Source organism: Bufo bufo, chromosome 11, assembly GCF_905171765.1.
Source record: "Bufo bufo chromosome 11, aBufBuf1.1, whole genome shotgun sequence".
NCBI lineage: Eukaryota > Metazoa > Chordata > Amphibia > Anura > Bufonidae > Bufo > Bufo bufo.
In genome coordinates, this window is record NC_053399.1 from 44,241,519 (window position 1) to 44,260,705 (window position 19,187).

Below are 19,187 nucleotides of genomic sequence, written 5' to 3' on the forward strand. Positions count from 1 at the left end.
GGGGTAAAGACAGCCCAGAGACCTTTGGAATCAGCAAAAATTAGTACCAGAGCAGGACAAAAAGGGCTGCAGGATACTAACTCTAAAAAAAATAATAATTCTGCAATTACGGTGGAGGAAACATTGAATGAAATCTCCCAAGGTGAGGGGACGGAGAGAGTGGAAGAAGAACTATCCAATGTTGAATCTTCCCCTCTAAAAGAAATATTGCTGGCAGTCAAAAAAAATGGGGAATTAATACAGGATATGTCAATGTAGCCCAGGTCAATCCAATCTGATGTAGCCCTGATAAGGGATGATGTATCGAAGATTCGGGGGAGAGTTAATGCCGTAGAAAAGTCCGTGGGTGCTTTACAGGATGAACTTAAAACATCAAAAACTGAAATCTCTACCCTAAAGACTGGTCTTAACATGCTTATAAAAAAAGTTGTAGACTTGGAGGACAGGTCTAGTAGATGTAACGTGAGAATCCTGGGGTTACCTGAGGGTGCTGAGGAAAAATATCCTGCTCAAATGATACAAATGTTGATCCTGGAGAAGTTTGGGAAAGAAAATTTTTCTCCCTTGTTTTTAGTGGAAAGGGCCCACCAGGTCCCCGGAGGTAAACCAATTCCTAGAAGGCAGCCACGGACACACACCTGGTGAAGATATTAGTCTCGCGAGACAGAGATATGTTATTGAGAAGGGCAAGGGAGTGTTCACCTATTCTATACAACGGGAATAAACTGGCTTTTTTTCCTGACTTTTCCAAGGAGAGCATACTGATCATACTTAAAAGGGTCTGTAGAATAAGCCATCGGTATTTGATTTGCCGGGTACCATCCCCGTAACCGCCAAGATAAGATCAATGAATCTGATGATGAATGAATCGAACATTGATGCCTGCCATTCTCCACGCAGGGCTGCGTCCCATTCATTTTCTGCACAGGCACAGCACCTCATCTATACATGTGGTCATGACTGGTGCTACAGCACAGTTCCGTTCACTTGAATGTCATTCAGCTCTAATGTGTTGATCATGTTGAATTCATACATTCAGTCATACAACATGCGATATGTGTGACGTCATCATTCTGTACATACTGACATCATCTTGGCACAAGTCTATGGACCTGCAGATATAGTTATTTCTATAACACATTTGTACATGCCGCCTTCTTTGCAGGTGTTTGCAATTGCTGGATTTGGTTCTGGACTGACGGAAGCAGTGGTAGTAAATCCTTTTGAAGTTGTAAAAGTCAGTCTACAAGCTAACCGCGATACATATGCCCTGGTAAGAGTCTTAAAACTGTATATTTGTCATGCTATTATTGATGTTCATAATTTAGTTTATGTGGCCAAGGCCATGGGTTAGTATTCCAGAAACTGAGTTTACTCCAATACAGGCCGAATGAGCATCCACTTCTTACCCAGTCTGCACCAGAAAAAATTAGATTACACCCCTGATGGAGCTTCACAGTGAAGTGTCAGAATCGGTATTAGCTGATCAGTATTAGGCCTGTTTCACATTACTCGTTCCAGCAGGGGTATTTGTCCAGCATATTTGCTGGTCCCCATTATAGTTAATGGGGCCGGGGGACTTCAGGCAGCGCACAGCTGTACACGGTAGTTACAGTTCGGCAGGCTGTTCCCCTGCCCAAACAAGTAACCACAGTGTGAAACAGGCCTTAGCGGTGGAACCACTGTGTCAACCAACCGGTTTGACTTTGGACTAATCCTTAAGGCCTTATCCTGGCAGTTCCCTGGTTTTCACCCATTAACCTCTATACAGGAATATGGCCTTCACTGCAGGAGGGCCACCAAGACGCTCTCTCTTGGAGTATTCCTGGTGTATGTGGGTCACAGACACTATTGCAAAGCACAAAGAGATCAGGCAAAACTCAGAAACAGTAACAGGCTGTGCAAATCCTAGAAACAGTCCAAAGGTCAGGGCAGGCAGCACAGGGTCAGTACAGTGACTGTGCATGGGTTAGGTCAGACGGCAGAGATTCCAAATCCGGTAGCCAGGCAGAAGTCGGTATACAGGGAGACAATCGTATTGTATCATTCTTTGCAGGATCTAGCAAGCTAGCAAACCTGTTTCTCAGGCAGTGAGACAAATGGCACAGCATGTATAGCAGAGCTGATTAACACATTACAAGCAGCTAGACACAGAACCAAAGGAGGTTAACTGTTGTAATACTGCAAAAACAAAGTGAGGTTCAAAGAAGAATATCTCCACTAGACACACAGAACACAAGCGCCTGGGCTGCGACAGACACAGGGTGAGTGGAGTGTCGCCTGTGCCCATCCGGACTAGCATGGCAGCGGCGGGCATGGGCCACCAAAGTAACAATTTATTGGATTCCATTACATTCTATTTCTGTCTTACAGGCATATTAACACCATCATACAGAATTTGTAATTCAGTGAATGTCCAGCTTTAAAGTCTATGGGGTGGGGCTAGTAGATTTTAGAGAGTACTTTGGCCAATGACATTTACTGTTGGACAAGGGTGAATGTGTGGCCGATCAGTAGTCATTCCAGGAAGGCTGGACTGAGCTCCATATGACTGTACATAAAGCACCATGAATGAAATTCAGTAAGATCACAATGGATGGTCAAATATTAGAAAAAATAACATAGTGCAGAATAGATTTATTATAAAATTGTACAAGCAGGTAGAATAAGCCTTGTAAATATGTTAGGAATAAATGATGGGCTGCTGCAACATGTTTTGGCAATGCAGAGAGCCTCTTCAAACATAGGCAGTTTTACCACCAAGCATTGTTGTTTTGACTCCAATGATACCTTGTATGGAACTGGTTAGTTTCCCATAAGTATCTAACTACACTGCCTGTCCAAAAAAAAAAAGGTCACACACTCTGATATTTCGTTGGACCGCCTTTAGCTTTGATTCCGGCACGCATTCACTGTGGCATTATTTTGATAAGCTTCTGCAATGTCACAAGATTTATTTCCATCCAGTGTTGCATTAATTTTTCACCAAGATCTTGCATTGATGATGGTAGAGTCTGACCGCTGCGGAAAGCCTTCTCCAGCAGATTCTCAATGGGGTTAAGGTCTGGACTCTGTGGTGGCCAATCCATGTGTGAAAAATATGTCTCATGCTCTCTGAACCACTCTTTCACAATTAGAGCCCGATGAATCCTGGCATTGTCATCTTTGAATATGCCCGTGCCATCAGGGAAGAACAAATCCATTGATGGAATAACCTGGTCATTCAGTATGTTCAGGTAGTCAGCTGACCTCATTCTTGGAGCACGTACTGTAGCTGAACCTAGACCTGACCAACTGCATCAACCCCAGATCATAGCACTGCCCCCACAGGCTTGTACAGTAGGCACTAGGCATGATGGGTGCATCACTTCATCTGCCTCTCTTCTTACCCTGATGCACCCATCACTCTGGAACAGGGTAAATCTGGACTCATCAGACCATGCTTGATGCATGCCAATGATTTGACCCTTCTCAAGCAGACTAACATCTTTTCCACAACCACGAGATGTGTCTTTCGACATGGTTGTTTAAGAAATGAGAAGCAACTCATTGCACCAGTTGGGGTTAAATAACTTATTGCCAGCTGAAAGATAATCGCCCAAGCAGTAATTATCCAATAGGAGGCTCATAACTATTTGTTTAGTTAAATCCAGGTGGCGACTTTTTTTTTGGACAGGCAGTGTAGATACATTTCCAGCTGTCTACCGATGGATATTTGGCTTGGCTATATTCCCTTGTCAAATCCCAAAAGTCTGATTTTTGACTCATAGGGGGCTATTTCCACAGAGTGGCACTAGCGAGATGGTTCTCTTCCTTTTATGTAAATACCCTGGACAATTAAAACACGTTTGAAGAACATTAAACAATAATGTACAAGTTCTTGTAAATACCTTGCCTGTTTTAGTTGATGTGGGTTTTCTTCCATCTTGATTCCTTCTTTCCCTCTGATGGTTCCCTTAATGCAGCCTATGACTTTACCGAGGAGCTAGAATTTCATCACGCTGCACTTGCTCCGCTCTGAGGCTTATCTAAAAGCAGCAAGTTATAGATAAGTGACATAGAAATGCTGTCCTCTATGCCATTCTGCAGAGTTTCCCCTGCCTCCTGCTTGTGATAGGATACTTTCTGTCAGCTTTTACAAGCAGGATGGGAATTTGCATCTCATAGGATACACTGGATATTCTGCACACATCACACACCTATAATGTAGACAGTGTAAGTCAGGGGAGTTTTATAACTTAGCGGCTACTCACTGTATGAACTCATCTGGAGGCTAACTTCCTGTCTACACAGGAAAGCATGCTCTGAATAGGTGGTCAGTCTGGAGATCACATGACTAGGTACTCATAATGAAACTGTTTAAAATGTATTGATGCAACTGAACTGGGATAGAACCACATACACTGGTGAGTTGGCAATACATGTAAGAAAAAAATAAATAATCCAGGCTTCTTTAACAAAACAAATGGACAGCTGTTGGCGAGTTGACCTCTGAAATCACTTAGATCTCATCCTCTATTCTCAATTGTTTTACTTTTCAACTCAAAATTTATCTTCATCTTTACTTCTTGAGTGACAGTCTCGATTTCAGTGCTCTGCATTCCTTCATCAGTCAGTCTTTCATATCTTCTGTCTTCTCCTGTCCTTCATGTGTCAAGGAGGAAAAGGCCTCAAAATAAACAAAGCAAGTGCTACCGGGTGTTCACAATGACAGCTACCTATTCTGTAGGGACTGACAGTAGACATCTTGATTTTTGTGCAACCCATCAGTTATTTATCATTAGCAAATCATAGTCTTGAATCAGTAGATTGTGCGGTGAATCATACAGATGACTGTATAGCACAATGTGATTGGTCGTGGACTTGTAGCAAACAGATTTGTCAAAATTATACAGTCAGCATCCAATCTTGTCTCATTGTGATTTTAATATGAATGCAATTACAAGTATAGCAGAGTTGAACTTGACATTTGACTCTTTGGAATTGCCTCATTTTGCATCATCCTTTGACAATATAGCAGGTTTACCATTACCATCATTCCTACGTAAAACCTCAGATAACCAATAAAAGCAACACTGCTATTCTATATGTCACAATGTCGCTTTAGGTCTGTGCTAACTTATTTTGAGTAGTTTTAGCTTCATTCTTCTGATGCACACCTCCAAACTTAATGCACAAGCCTAGAGTTCAAAGATAATATTCCGGCTTCCTGCAGCCACCACTAGAGGGAGCTCACTACATACTGCAGCAGTGCCTCATCTCAGCTTGTGATTGTCTAAGCGGGCATTACATGTGTATCGAGAGATACCAATGATAGACCCAAGCGGCATCGGAACTGGAACATCACCCAATCGGTGGGTATGTTTTTTTTATTTTTTATATTGTAACCCATTGTGAGCTACAAGATAGCCATTAACAGTCTTTTGCCATAGAGTTCCTAATCACGTGCTTTTTTTTTTTACATAGTGACCTGCAGCCATCAGTATTGGGAGCTTAGGAGCTTACTGTATGCTGTTTTATTACTAAGTTCAGTGTATCAATTTATTCCATGAGCTCCCTCTAGTGGTGGTTCTAGGCAGTCAACATTTTATGTTTTAAAGGGGTTGCCTCACCCCCAAATTTTACTTATGTCCTCAAAAGTGCTTCTGGTCCAGGTTAGGGTCTTTGGTGTGATGAACATAAAGGCCAGCATCTTATAAGTTCTAACTCTTACTGTAACCATTATTTTTTTAATCAGTCATTATTTTTCAGGTTATGTAAGATGTTTTGCAATATTGTCATAGAATATAACCCATCGTGTTACCTTCCAGCAACCATCCACCCTTACACAGGCTCGTAATATCATCCAAACAGAGGGTATAGGACTGAGAGGTCTCAACAAAGGACTGACTGCCACTTTGGGACGCCATGGAGTCTTCAATATGGTCTATTTTGGATTCTATTTCAATGTGAAGAATGCTATCCCTGTTAATAAGGTATTTATGAGTCATAGAAGAATATGATTGTCATTGATAGAGTTTATAAGAACCTTATTACTAGTTCGTCATGTGTGAATATACTTGGCTCTGTATACTCTCTGAGGACATGAGGAGATGAGATCTTTAGTCTTCTACAATGGATAGGCTCTGATTTTCCCGGCATGTGGTCGTCACCCAGCATCAAGAAGGGAAGCATTATTTGTTATTGCCCTCTGTCTTTGCTCCTTGTATAGTTATATACTCCTGATAACCTGTGCATAACCCATCTTTGCAAGCTTATTTTTGCAGCTGGATGGGGGCTTTTGCTTTTGGGAGATCGGTTTTGCCTTGACTTGAGAATTGTTTCTTCCTTTCCCTCATGAAGACACAGCAGATATGTGTTGGGATGCATCCTATTATTGACAAGTTATTCTTTACATGACCCCCTCTTGTTATTATCACTGCTGGTTACATTCCCGTAAAAGGGTGGAAGAGATAGTAGATAGCATGGTGAAAAAATAGCTTATAAAGGTTTGAGAATGAACTGTGAAATTTACAGGTAGAAATGAATTAATGAAAATCCATGGGCGTCCGCAGAAATTTTTCCAGGGTAAGGCATAATTTTATTGACATCCATGCTCTGCTTGTTTCTGAGAATGTAATGAAGGGGAGGGGCATATTCATTATCACAAAGTATAATAACGCATGAGCTGTGCAGTGGCGGATCCAGAGCCTGGTTTTGGGAGGGGCACTTCCAGATTATTTTCTGTCCGCCGCCACAAAACAATGGTGCTTATAGAACAGACTACACAGTGTAGCAGTATACTGTATATTTTGTGGCACAGTGTAGGCTATACAGTTGCAAGAAAAAGTATGCAAACCCTTTGGAATGATATGGATTTCTGCACAAATTGGTCATAAAATGTGATCTGATCTTCATCTAAGTCACAACAATAGACAATCACAGTCTGCTTAAACTAATAACACACAAAGAATTAAATGTTACCATGTTTTTATTGAACACACCATGTAAACATTCACAGTGCAGGTGGAAAAAGTATGTGAACCCCTAGACTAATGACATCCCCAAGAGCTAATTGGAATGAGGTGTCAGCCAACTGGTGTCCAATCAATGAGATGAGATTGGAGGTGTTGGTTACAGCTGCCCTGCCCTATAAAAAACACACACCAGTTCTGGGTTTGCTTTTTACAAGAAGCATTGCCTGATGTGAATGATGCCTCGCACAAAAGAGTTCTCAGAACTACGATTAAGAATTGTTGAATTCCCAAGTTTATCAAGACATTTTGCAGGAGAACTTAAGGCCATCTGTCCATCAGCTGAAGCTCAACAGAAGATCGGTGTTGCAACAGGACAACCACCCAAAGCATAGAAGTAAATCAACAACAGAATGGCTTAAACAGAAGAAAATACGCCTTCTGGAGTGGCCCAGTCAGAGTACTGACCTCAACCCGATTGAGATGCTGTGGCATGACCTCAAGAAAGCGATTCACACCAGACATCCCAAGAATATTGCTGAACTGAAACAGTTCTGTAAAGAGGAATAGTCAAGAATTACTCCTGACCGTTGTGCACGTCTGATCTGCAACTACAGGAAACGTTTGGTTGAAGTTATTGCTGCCAAAGGAGGTTCAACCAGTTATTAAATCCAAGAGTTCATATACTTTTTCCACCTGCACTGTGAATGTTTACATGGTGTGTTCAATAAAAACATGGTAACATTTTATTCTTTTTGTGTTATTAGTTTAAGCAGACTGTGATTGTCTATTGTTCTGACTTAGATGAAGATCAGATGGCATTTTATGACCAATTTGTGCAGAAATCCATATCATTCCAAAGGGTTCACATACTTTTTCTTGCAACTGTATGTGTATAACATAAACATTTTTCACATGAAAACTTACAATTACTTGGCTTGGCCCTTGGGGATCTCGGACACCACTTATACACTTGGCCGGGGGCTCGGCGGAGCTGATGTTGTGTTTTATCCTAATGAGAAAGATTTCATAATAAGGATTTGGAGAAGGGGCAGAGGAATAGCAGAGCAGGGAGAGGATGGTGCTGCTACTAGGGGGTTATACCATGTGGGAGTAATAAAGCCCACTATAATGCCCCCCAGTAGAAATAATTCTCCTTATAATGTGACAGTGCAAAAAATACCCCCCGTGTATTGCCCCCAGTTGAGCTAATGTCCTCATAGTGCCCCCATAATGTGCCAGTATAAAATACCCCTATATAGTGCCCCCAGTAAATGCCTCCATAGTGCTCCTCTCCCCCTTTCCTCCTAGTGACCCCCATAATGTACCAGTATAAAATGCCCCAGTAGATGCCCTCAGTGTCCCCCATAATTTGAAAGTATAAAATACCCCTTCTTAGTGCCCCCCATAGATGACCCCATAGTACTCCTCTCCCTCTTCCTCATAGTACCCACCATAATGTGTCCCAGTATAAAATTCTACTGTACAGAGTCCCCCATATAAAACACTCCTTCTTTGTGGCCTTAGTAGATGCCCCTATAGTGCCCCCAATAATGTGCCAGTAATAACAGCCCCCCATTATGTGCCTAATATAGGCATATTTCACATTAACAGATTACCCCCTAAATCTTGAGATGAATGATAAAAGTAAACCGAGGATAATCTTGCCTCAACTGTTTGTCAGTCTGCTGTCTTGTAGAAATCCAGTATTCATTTCCATCAGATCGCTATCATTTTGAACTAGCAGACTACTGAGTGGGTAGGACGTTGCCCAGGGGTGAGCCTTAGCATTCCTTATCTCCTATGGCAGATAAGAGGGGGGGGTCCTCCTGCAGCCAGTTATCTTACAGCCAGATACAGGATTGTAGGAAAAGAGGATGGAAACTGATAATTTCCTGGAGCACATGGAGAAGATTTCTTCATATATTTGGTTTTCATTTTAATATGAGACAAAATAAGATCGAAGAGGAGGATGTGATTAAGGGGGGAAGTGCTGGGATTGTTTTGTGTGTACGTTCGATGATGCTATTGCTTGTTTCCTTCCCCATAGAGACATAGTACCAGCTCATTCCCCAATACGATCAGGATCTCCACCTGCAATCATTGTGCGTCCATTGCGCCGCTTTTCTGTAAAGAGGAGTAAAATTGTCATCTTTATGTGCACAGGAGGAGTATCGATATGTTTCTCATATGTCATGTTATGCAAATTACCGCTATGTTATACTATATGAGAGTAATGTGCATACTATAATTTTTTCTATGTAGATACGGAAGTGAATTTACTGTTTGCAGCTGAATCACAGAAAGAACATTTAATCCCAGAAACAATATTTTCCTTGTCGCCTTAACTAGAACTCGTCACTCTGCATTGTTGATGTGTCTGTTTCTCTGTGGCCTGCACAATGACAGAACAGTGTAGTAGAAGACTACTAACTTTCCTACGAAGCCTAACTACGTTCCTACCAACGGATTTATGAACGTGGAGGGCTACACCTAAATAATGCTTCCTCAGATGTCTGTTGCACTGCTACTGTGCATTACAGAATCTGCTCTAAAGCCTTAGAATGAGGGATTTGACCTTGGTGTGGAAATATGTGAAATATGCCGTGTTTAGCAGATCCTAGGCCTCCATGTGGGTTGTTTGTGTTGGGGTTAGCTTGTTCCTACATATTACATTTCAGTGTGAGGATATGTGGAGATTAACAGCTAAAGAGGCTGACCAATTTACAATGTAATTTGTCAAAATGCCATATACAGTCCATACAAGCATACATGACTGTATACTGTCCTCTGGCTTTCCTAATGGAAGCCCCTGGCAGCTCTAGTAAAGTAAATATACTCATCTGTCATCCTCCTTGTCCATGGCAGCAACCACTTCCTCTGGCTGATCCTGGGTAGCTTCCATTCTGGACAGGTGCTGAGCGGCAAATGGACGTGTCTGGCGCATGCAAAGATACAGTCAACATAAGCCCCTGTATCTGTGCATTCGCTGGATGCACCCATTTGTTGTTCAGTGCCTGCACAGAACAGAAGGTACAGAAAGCTCTTGATGCCAGCAGATGTTAGGTACAATCCAATAAGTCAATGCTTAGCATTTTAAACAGGCCTTGAAGCATAATTTAGATTACTGCAGAGCAGAGAGAACTGGGTTAGATAGGTGAGAGGCTTTGGTCGGATCCGTGGGGTAACAATTCTCCTTATGGAGAGCACCTAGTAGGCGTGAGTAGTTTTATAGAAACATAGAAAGTGTCGGCAGATAAGAACCATTTGGCCCATCTAATCTGCCCAATATACTGATATACTGTACTTATAGGCCAGTCAACTCTGCTCTGGGTTTCTGCAGTGCAAATTAGCTTTCATTTCTAGAGGAGAAGAAAGCTAAGGGTCGATTTTTGTTCGGGCGACATCCCTGTTGCATAAGTCATTCAGAATCAGAAAATCTGCGACTAACCATTGTTAGCGGAACACAGCACATTGATTGACAATAATTAATATATATGAATGAAAACTCCATAAAACTAGAACAGTGGTTTACTTTATACAATCATATGTCAAACTGTGCATGGAATATTGTTTTAAGAGCATGGGGCGATGATCGTCTAAGCAATTATTCACATTCATTGCTCTGTGTAAACATGTCCAGAGATCAAGTGATGAACAACAATTCTTTTACAATATCTCTGAAACACTTTTCCTGTTGCAAACAGGTGATGTGCTGCTGACAGTAATGGAAACTATATGGGGACCAATGGTTGTATCTACCGAAAGAAGGCCGACAATTAAATTGCGTTAATACAATTAAAAAATCTATCGACTTGCTATATCGTCGATCAATTTGCTTCCGTCACCTCAGCAGCACGGATGCTAAATGTGAATACTTCGCTGAATGGGTACACCTGGAAATGTAACGGCACATGCACAGTAGACAACTGCACTGCTCAGGTAGTAGCAGTAGAGCTTCTGCACTCACCCCGCTACACTGAGCAACAGTGCAGGCAGAAGATTGACAGGACCAGGTGAGATGTCTGGTCTTGTCAATCAAGGGGGAGAGGGGAGTCTCTTGAGTTGCAGAGCCAGCTCCATTGCTTCTCAAGAAAGTTGATTTTTGAATGAATTTTGATTCTTAGAACTTTCTTAGCTTCTCACTAATGTCATCATCAAGAAAGATCATCAAATTGGAGCTGTTTAATTTGGAAATTCAACAGCAAACATAGAATCTATCTATATACAGTGAGGAACAGAAGTATTTGAACACCCTGCGATTTTGCAAGTTCTCCCACTTAGAAATCATGGAGGGGTCTGAAATTCACATTGTAGGTGCATTCCCACTTTGAGAGACAGAATAAAAAAAAATATCAGGAAATCACATTGTATGATCTTTACAGAATTTGTCTTGTACTGCAGAACATAAGTATTTGAACACCTGAGTAAATCAGTGTTAATATTTGGTACAGAAGCCTTTGTTTGCAATTTCAGAGGTCAAACGTTTCCTGTAGTTCTTGACCAGGTTTGCACACACTGCAGCAGGGATTTTGGCCCACTCCTCCACACAGATCTCCTCTAGATCTGTCAGGTTTCGGGGCTGTCACTGAGCAACACGGAGTTTCAGCTCCCTCCAAAGATGTTCTATTGGATTTAGGTCTGGAGACTGGCTAGGCCACTCCAGAACCTTGATATGCTTCTTACGGAGCCACTCCTTGGTTATCCTGGCTGTGTGCTTCAGGTCGTTGTAATGTTGGAAGACCCAGCCACGACCCATCTTCAATGCTCTGACTGAGGGAAGGAGGTTGTTGCCCAAAATCTCACAATAAATGGCCCCATTAATCCTCTCCTTAATACAGTGCAGTCGTCCTGTCCCCTTCACAGAAAAGCACCCCCAAAGCATGATGTTACCACCCCCATGCTTCACAGTAGGGATGGTGTTCTTGGGATGCAACTCGCCCTTCTTTTTCCTCCAAAAGAGTGAAGTTTAGACCAAAAAGTTCTACTTTGGTCTCATCTGTCCACATGACTTTCTCCCATGTCTCCTCTGGATCATCCAGATGGTCATTGGCAAACTTCAGACAGGCCTGGACATGTGATGACTTGAGCAGGGGAACCTTCCGTGCAATGCATGATTTGAAACCATGACGGCGTAGTGTTCTACCGACAGTGACCTTTGAAACTGTGGTCCCAGCTTTCTTCATGTCATTGACCAGCTCCTCCCTTGTAATTCTGGGCTGATTTCTCACCTTTCTTATCATCAGTGATACCCCACAAGGTGAGATCTTGCATGGAGCTCCAGTCCGAGGGAGACTGACAGTTGTCTTTAGCCTCTTCCATTTTCTAGCAATTGCTCCAACAGTTGATCTATTTTCACCAAGCTGCTTGGCAATTGCCCCGTAGCCCTTTCCAGCCTTGTGGAGGTCAACAATTTTGTCTCTGGTGTCTTTTGACAGCTCTTAGGTCTTGCCCATGGTAGTACCTGGCGTCTGACTGACTGTGGGGTGGACAGGTGTCTCAGAGAGCTCAGACAGGTGCTACTAAGTTAGATTAATGACTGGAGTAGAGGTGGACTTTTAACAGGTCTTTGGCAGCCAGAATTCTTGCTGTTTCTCAGGTGTTCAAATACTTATGTTCAGCAGTGCAAGAAAAATACATTCTTTAAAAATCATACAATGTGATTTCCTGAATTATTTTTTTTAATTCTGTCTTTCAGAGTGGGATTGCACCTACAATGTGAATTTAAGACCCCTCAATGATTTCTAAGTGGGAGAACTTGCAAAATCGCTGGGTTTTTAAATACTTCTGTTCCTCACTGTATATAGATAGATTCTATGTTTGCTGTTGAATTTCCAAATTAAACGGCTCCAATTTGATGATCTTTCTTGATGATGAGATTATTGAGGAGCTAAGAGAGTTCTAAGAATCAAAATTCATTCAAAAATAAGCCTCCTTGAGAAGCAATGGAGCTGGCTCTGCAACTCAAGAGACTCCCCTCTCCCCTTCACTGTATGCTTTATTTTGGGCCTTCAACCCTAGTCACATGTCCACCCAAGGTTGTTTTAAATTAAATTAGTATATAGCCCGATCATACTTTCCCTGAATTAATTTGAGGCCTTTTAACACTAGGAGCGGAGTAATATTAGAGTCCCATCCAGAAGAGGTCAACTTTTTGTGGCTGATGGGCACAAATAATTTTGATCACAATATTTACTAAGGCCTCATATACATTTATATATAGCAATAGTAAAATTTACAATCCATATATTAAATGTGTGCAGAGTGCTGTTATATTGCTTGTTTGAGTAGACTCTGTTATCTATAGATTTTTTTCTGAAGTTTCTAATTTGAGGTAACTGGCTGGACCCTCACAGGATTGTTTTGATATTATATGGGTCATCACTGTAGGTTGAACTAGATGGGTCTTACTATGCTTTATTGCTATGTTTCTCCAGAGCATGAACCCCTGAGTGATTTGGGGAGTACTATCTCTTCCACAGGAGTATGTATAGCCTATAAGCCTCCTCATACCGAATAAGGCACTGTCCATAAGGAGATATAGATATAGTTAAGCCAGTACTCTCTGCTCTGATGAGGGGAAATCGCCCCAAAACAGCTGTCTGTAGATGAGATGCTGGCTTATTTATTATCCAAGTCATGTCTTGAGGCCTATCGGGTGTAACATTGACTTATTGGATATCTACCTTACATCTGGTGGTATCAGAGGCAGATCTTGTTAAGAGCTCATTTGCATAGCTTCTCCCGTAAGTGATGTCATGGTCCTTCACGTCCTATATATTCAAAAATACTTCCTAGATATTACTTCCTGTAATATCTAGCCTAGGGAGGATATTTTCTTACCTATAGCCATCAGAAGATGCAGAACGAAGCTTTGAAAGCTCTTTATCAAGTATGTAAGGTTTTGAGTTGAGTGAAATAGAGCATAGCCCAGTGAAAACAGAATTTTCAGAATTTGTCTAAATTTTACATTTCACATAGTCAATAAATAAATGTCAGAGCTTTTGCTGGTAATCTGAGGCTTATACAGTTGCATAAAGGTGAAGAGTTATCCGGGGTCAAGTAGAGTTTGCAGTCAGTAGTTCACGGAGCCTCCACCCTTCTGAGAAAGTGGCATGCACAGTGATCTGCGCTTACAGCAAACGCTTGCCTCCTGCCAACGAGAGATGCCAAACTAAATGTTGAATTATTAAGCATAGCTACCAGTGGTTGAATGGAAGCTTGTTTTATTAACCATTACAGGGATCCCATTAATAAGATGTGCTGACTGTTGAAAGAAACTTTATTTAACAACTAAGCAATCATGCACTAAAAATATTAGTAATGCTTTCATCACTGTCTGCGGAAGCATCAGAGCTAGACACTTAAGGCAAGCAATTAGATCTGCCATTCCTCCTTACTGGACAAAGATACATAAATGTAAATGTTATAACCAGTGCATTACAAGCATTTCTATTTTTACTAATATATTTAAAGGGCACCTGTCAGCAGATTTGTACCTGTGAAACTGGCTGACCTGTTACATGTGCGCTTGGCAGCTGAAGGTATCTGTGGTGGTCCCATATTCACATGTGCCCGCAGTGCAGAGAAAAAAGAAGTTTTAACATATGCAAATGAGCCCCTAGGAGCAACGGGGGCGTTGCTATTACTCTTAGAGGCTTTGCCACGCCCTCTGTACTTTCATTGACAAGGCTGTGTTTGATGTTTTCAGTTGACCATCGATTGTGATGCATCACCTAACAGGTATAGAACCATAATACTTATGACTTACCCAAGTCTGATTGGCAGGGGTCCAACCGCTGGCTATTTCCAGCAGCCCCCATAGAGCTGAATGGAGCGGCAGCACCTATACATTTTGTGCCACTCCATTCAAATGGGACAACACAGACCCCCATTCCAGTGATCATTGAAAGACCCTGCAGTTGGACCGCCGACGACCAGCCACTTATCCTCTATTCTGTGGATAGAGAATAAGTTGTTGTTATGGAACAACCCTTTTACAGGAGCACTTACAGAAGTGGAGTCTCATTACACTGAATTTGCTCTGTACTGATTCCTAATCAGTAACGAAGAATTTCTGTCCCATGCATGCACTAGAGAGTCTATAGAATTTCAGAACATCCTACATTTTGTGATGCAGCTTCAGCCTGTCTCTCCTGCTTTTGATAGGTTTTCCCTGTTAGCTCTTACAAGCAGGAGAGAGCAGTGTGAGGTTGCATCAGATATAATACACTGGATGTTCTACACACAGTACTCACAGATAGTATAAACAGTGTAAGTTTTTTAAACTTTGCAACCAATTGTTTTATGGACTTGGCTACTGCATCACTGCACCTCTGTTGCCATTGGATAATGCAGAAATGATCTCTTCAGCAGCATTCTATTCATAGGGACATAGAGAGGAGACAGGAGAGCAGAACTTAGAAGGGAGAGGTCTGAGCGCTACCAGGAGGGATTTGACATAATCCTGTAGTTCACAGGAAGTCAGCTACATAGAAGAGACTGATCTCCTCTCTACAGTGAAGAGCAAGGTCTGGACTGGTGGTTAGACTGGGGATCACATGACACAGCTGGCCATGACATAAGGTTGACAAGTATGGATGCTGGTGACCTGAGATGAAACAAGTGACACTGCTAGAATATTAACTGGCATTACATTTAACAAAAATGCAGGATAAGAGTGCTGCTATACATTGAAAAATTAAGATATCAAAGCTAGTGTGCTGAAATTTAGGGAGTTAGGATTAGGGGGTGTTAGCGGTGTAAAACCCCTACTTTAGGAACCAAGAAAGCCTGTCTTGCTCCATGGATTAAAAATAATATTTTCCCAGAAAAAAATTACAATCCCTCTATACCAGGGGAAGCTACAGGGAATATGCAGTAGTAGTAGGTGTAGCCAGGCATTCCAGGGGCCCCAAGCCCCTCCAGTATTATAAATGGTGCATGGTAGGTGGGGGGCACTGTTATAGATTTTGCATTTGGGCCAGGAGCTTCACGTTACCCCTCTGCAGTGAACTACTCATCTTTATAGTCTGACCTGAAAACAAAAGGCTAGATTTTTACAAGACATGAGATAAGTTTCTGATGCAATAGAAGCATTGTACAAGAAGAAGTAAGTGTTGGCTATTGTGCTGTATTTGCAAGATTCCTTTCAAAGGGAATTTAACACGCAGAGAGCAGCAAAGTAATGTTCATGTGACATTGGTACATCCATTTCTGAAATGTGACAGAGACGTATTACATATTCACTTGAGTACACATTGCAGTTTATAGTGTTTACCCTGGGAAAGGAAGTTCAAAACCAGTGGGGACCCATAGAAGGACAGCTGTTTCTCCCTTTTGGATCCCCCTATTGCTTGGTCTTTGGCCTTATGTAGAGTCAATGTGCAAAATGGGAATGAGACCTCACCTGACAAAATAGAACATATTTTCTAATATCCCAAGATATTGGGAGCATATCCCAAGTATATAGGAGTGTAAGAAAATGGTCTGTTCTGTTACACTCGCTATTTCGCTTTCAAGTCATATACTGTACATAGCTGCTTTCACTACTTGGTCAAACTATTGCTGGTTTCACTGGTGCAGTGGTGTAGCTCTGTTCTGCTGTTATTTGAGTGACTATTTTTGATAGATGTACTTATCTTAATGCTTCAAAACTAGGTATATTTATGAGAGTATAGACAAAGAATTTCAACAAATTCAGTCAGTGTGTATGCAACCATACGATTACTGTGGCCCAGGTGCATTGCTTTACAATTATCCACATTAAAATTCATCCGCCACTTTCTGGCCTATGCCACCAGCTTATCTAGATCTATCTGTAATATTTGAAACTGACTGTTTACTCTCAATCTTTTTCACAAAATCACTAATAAAGAGATTAATAAGAATTGGACAGATCCGTGTGGTACCCCACAGCTGACTTGGGCCCACTTTGAGTGTGTGCCATGTACAACAACTCTTTTTTTCTGAAAATCCAGGAAAACCCCTTTAAAAATGCTGCCCTTGAGTTGTATGGTGGCTGTCAGTCCATTCAGATGATCAAAATAGGACATGTCCATTTTTTGACAGCCGTTATTCACGGCCTATTACAAAAAACAGCCATGTGAGTAAGATCATAGACTGCAATGGTTCTGAAAAACGACCGCCACACAACCATTTGGCACTTTAGTGTGAATGTACCATTTAAATGCCTTCAAATATTTTTCATACCACAGATGTCAGACTTACCGGTCGGTAGTGTGACAGGACCAGGGGGAAAGTGGTAGAAGGAGTCTACATTTCACCTAGGTTCCTGTCCTATACGTTCTAAAAAGCAGCCAGGGAATTGACAGCAAGGAAAACTAGGTTTTCTCTTTGCAAGGGTTCTGTTAAAAGCCCTGGTTAGAAGGGCCTGGCTGCTTGGAGCTGAGTGTGCTATAAAAGGGCAAACCGCTCACTAGCTGATGTCTCTGCTCCTGGAAAGAACCTGCTGGGTGAGTGAAAAACAACAGTGTGTTTTGTTGATGGAGCTGGGCACAAGGCTCAGTTTCATGTAGTTAGGGACTACTGCCTGTTTAGACGTAGTGGCCAGACGGCCACGTATTTCATTTGTTTTGAACAGTTTTGTTTAATATTTATTTTTCTGCTAAAGTCAATAAAACTGGCTGCGGTCAGTTGCACCATACTTGCTTGGACTGGACTGTGTTTTATGTGCCTATAGCGCCCGTCTATCCCAGGAGACGGCGGTCCCGTGAGCTAATCCCGTTACATATGGTGAAGGCCGCGCTGGCACAAAAAATCCAGCAAGTTTTATGTCCTGGGTTAAGTCTGCTGTTCCGAAAAAAACAAACAGTGCAGATATGGAGGAAGTGCTGAAACAGCTGATCCAGGCTAACATACAGCTCCAAAAGCCGAATGCTAACCAGCAGGAAACCAATCGGTTGTTCATGGAGACTACGCAAGCTGGTTTCAGAGAACAGCAATCGCTTAATAAAAGTCTGGTGGAGCAGATAGCGGTGCTGGCTGAAAGGCCCCATGTCCGGGAGGAATCCATCTCTGTGGGGAGGAGAGTGCAAGCTTCCCTTCAAAAAATGGTAGCAGGGGGTGATGTGGAGACCTATCTCACCATTTTTGAAAGAGCCGCTGAAAGAGAGAAACTCCCAGCCGAACAGTGGGCAGACACCCTTGCTCCATTTCTGAGTGGGGAGCCACAGAAAGCCTACTATGATTTGAGTGAGCAGGATGCCCGACAGTACCCAAAACTAAAAGCAGAAATGCTCGCTTGCTTAGGTGTAACATCTGCGGTCAGAGCCCAGCGAGTGCACAACTGGACTTTCCAATTGGATAAACCAGCGAGGTCGCAAATGTATGATCTTTTTCACCTGGCTAAAAAATGGCTACAGCCAGAGGTATCTACAGCCACTCAGGTGGTGGAAAGAGTGGTCCTGGACCGTTTTTTTTCATGCTCTACCAGTTCGGATACAGCGCTGTGTGGGACAAGCAGACCCCAGGGATGTGGATCAGCTCGTCGCCCTAGTGGAGCGGTATCTGAACACCGAGGAGTATCTCCAAGACCTCTCTCCTACTTGGCCGGCCCCAGGGAGCCAGAAGTCTACTGATCGCGGTAAGACTGTTCCTAATCTAAAGGGGGTGAGGAAGGGCCGTAAAGTAGGAACTGAGACTGACCTATTAGCCAGATCTCTTAAGCCAGTTAGCCCTAGACAGCCTTGGGCGGTCAAAAACATTGTTTGCTGGCGATGTCAAGGACTGGGCCACGTGGCTGCCAACTGTCCTTTGGCTGATAAGCCTATGGAGTGTGACAGTGGGCGGAGGAGGTCATTGTTTGCGGGACCTGTCTACTCTGCCTTGCCGACCCCAGATATGGAGCGACAAACTTGCAGCTTGGTGATTGAAGGACACTCAGTTCAAGCTCTGTTGGACTCTGGTAGTTTAGTGACTCTTGTGCATGGCAGCCTGGTGGACACTAGGAAGCTGCAAAAGAGACAGATGGGGGTCATCTGCATACATGGGGATACAAAAGAGTACCCCACTGCTATAGTCTCTTTTGAAACCCTGTGCGGGAAAGTAACCCATGCAGTGGGGGTTGTAAACAGTCTGTTGCATACTGTCATTGTGGGGTGTGATTTTCCTCTGTTTTGGCAAATGTGGAATATGCTTGATAAGTATTTAAGTGGGTCTGCTGTAGATCCCATTCCCCTGGCTGAACCTGAAAATGTGCAAACAGTAGGGGTG

The 19,187-nt window shown here is 42.5% G+C and overlaps 1 protein-coding gene across 5 annotated transcripts in view; it reads left to right on the forward strand.

Moving 5' to 3' along the window:
• SLC25A21 (solute carrier family 25 member 21) overlaps positions 1-19,187 on the forward strand; it is a 315,638-nt gene that overhangs the window by 250,442 nt on the left and 46,009 nt on the right. For all 5 annotated transcript variants that reach the window (XM_040411991.1, XM_040411993.1, XM_040411990.1 and 2 more), the window contains exons 7-8: positions 1,166-1,273; positions 5,811-5,975. In XM_040411991.1, coding sequence (XP_040267925.1) covers positions 1,166-1,273; positions 5,811-5,975 — 273 coding nt within the window. The remainder of the gene's footprint in view (positions 1-1,165; positions 1,274-5,810; positions 5,976-19,187) is intronic.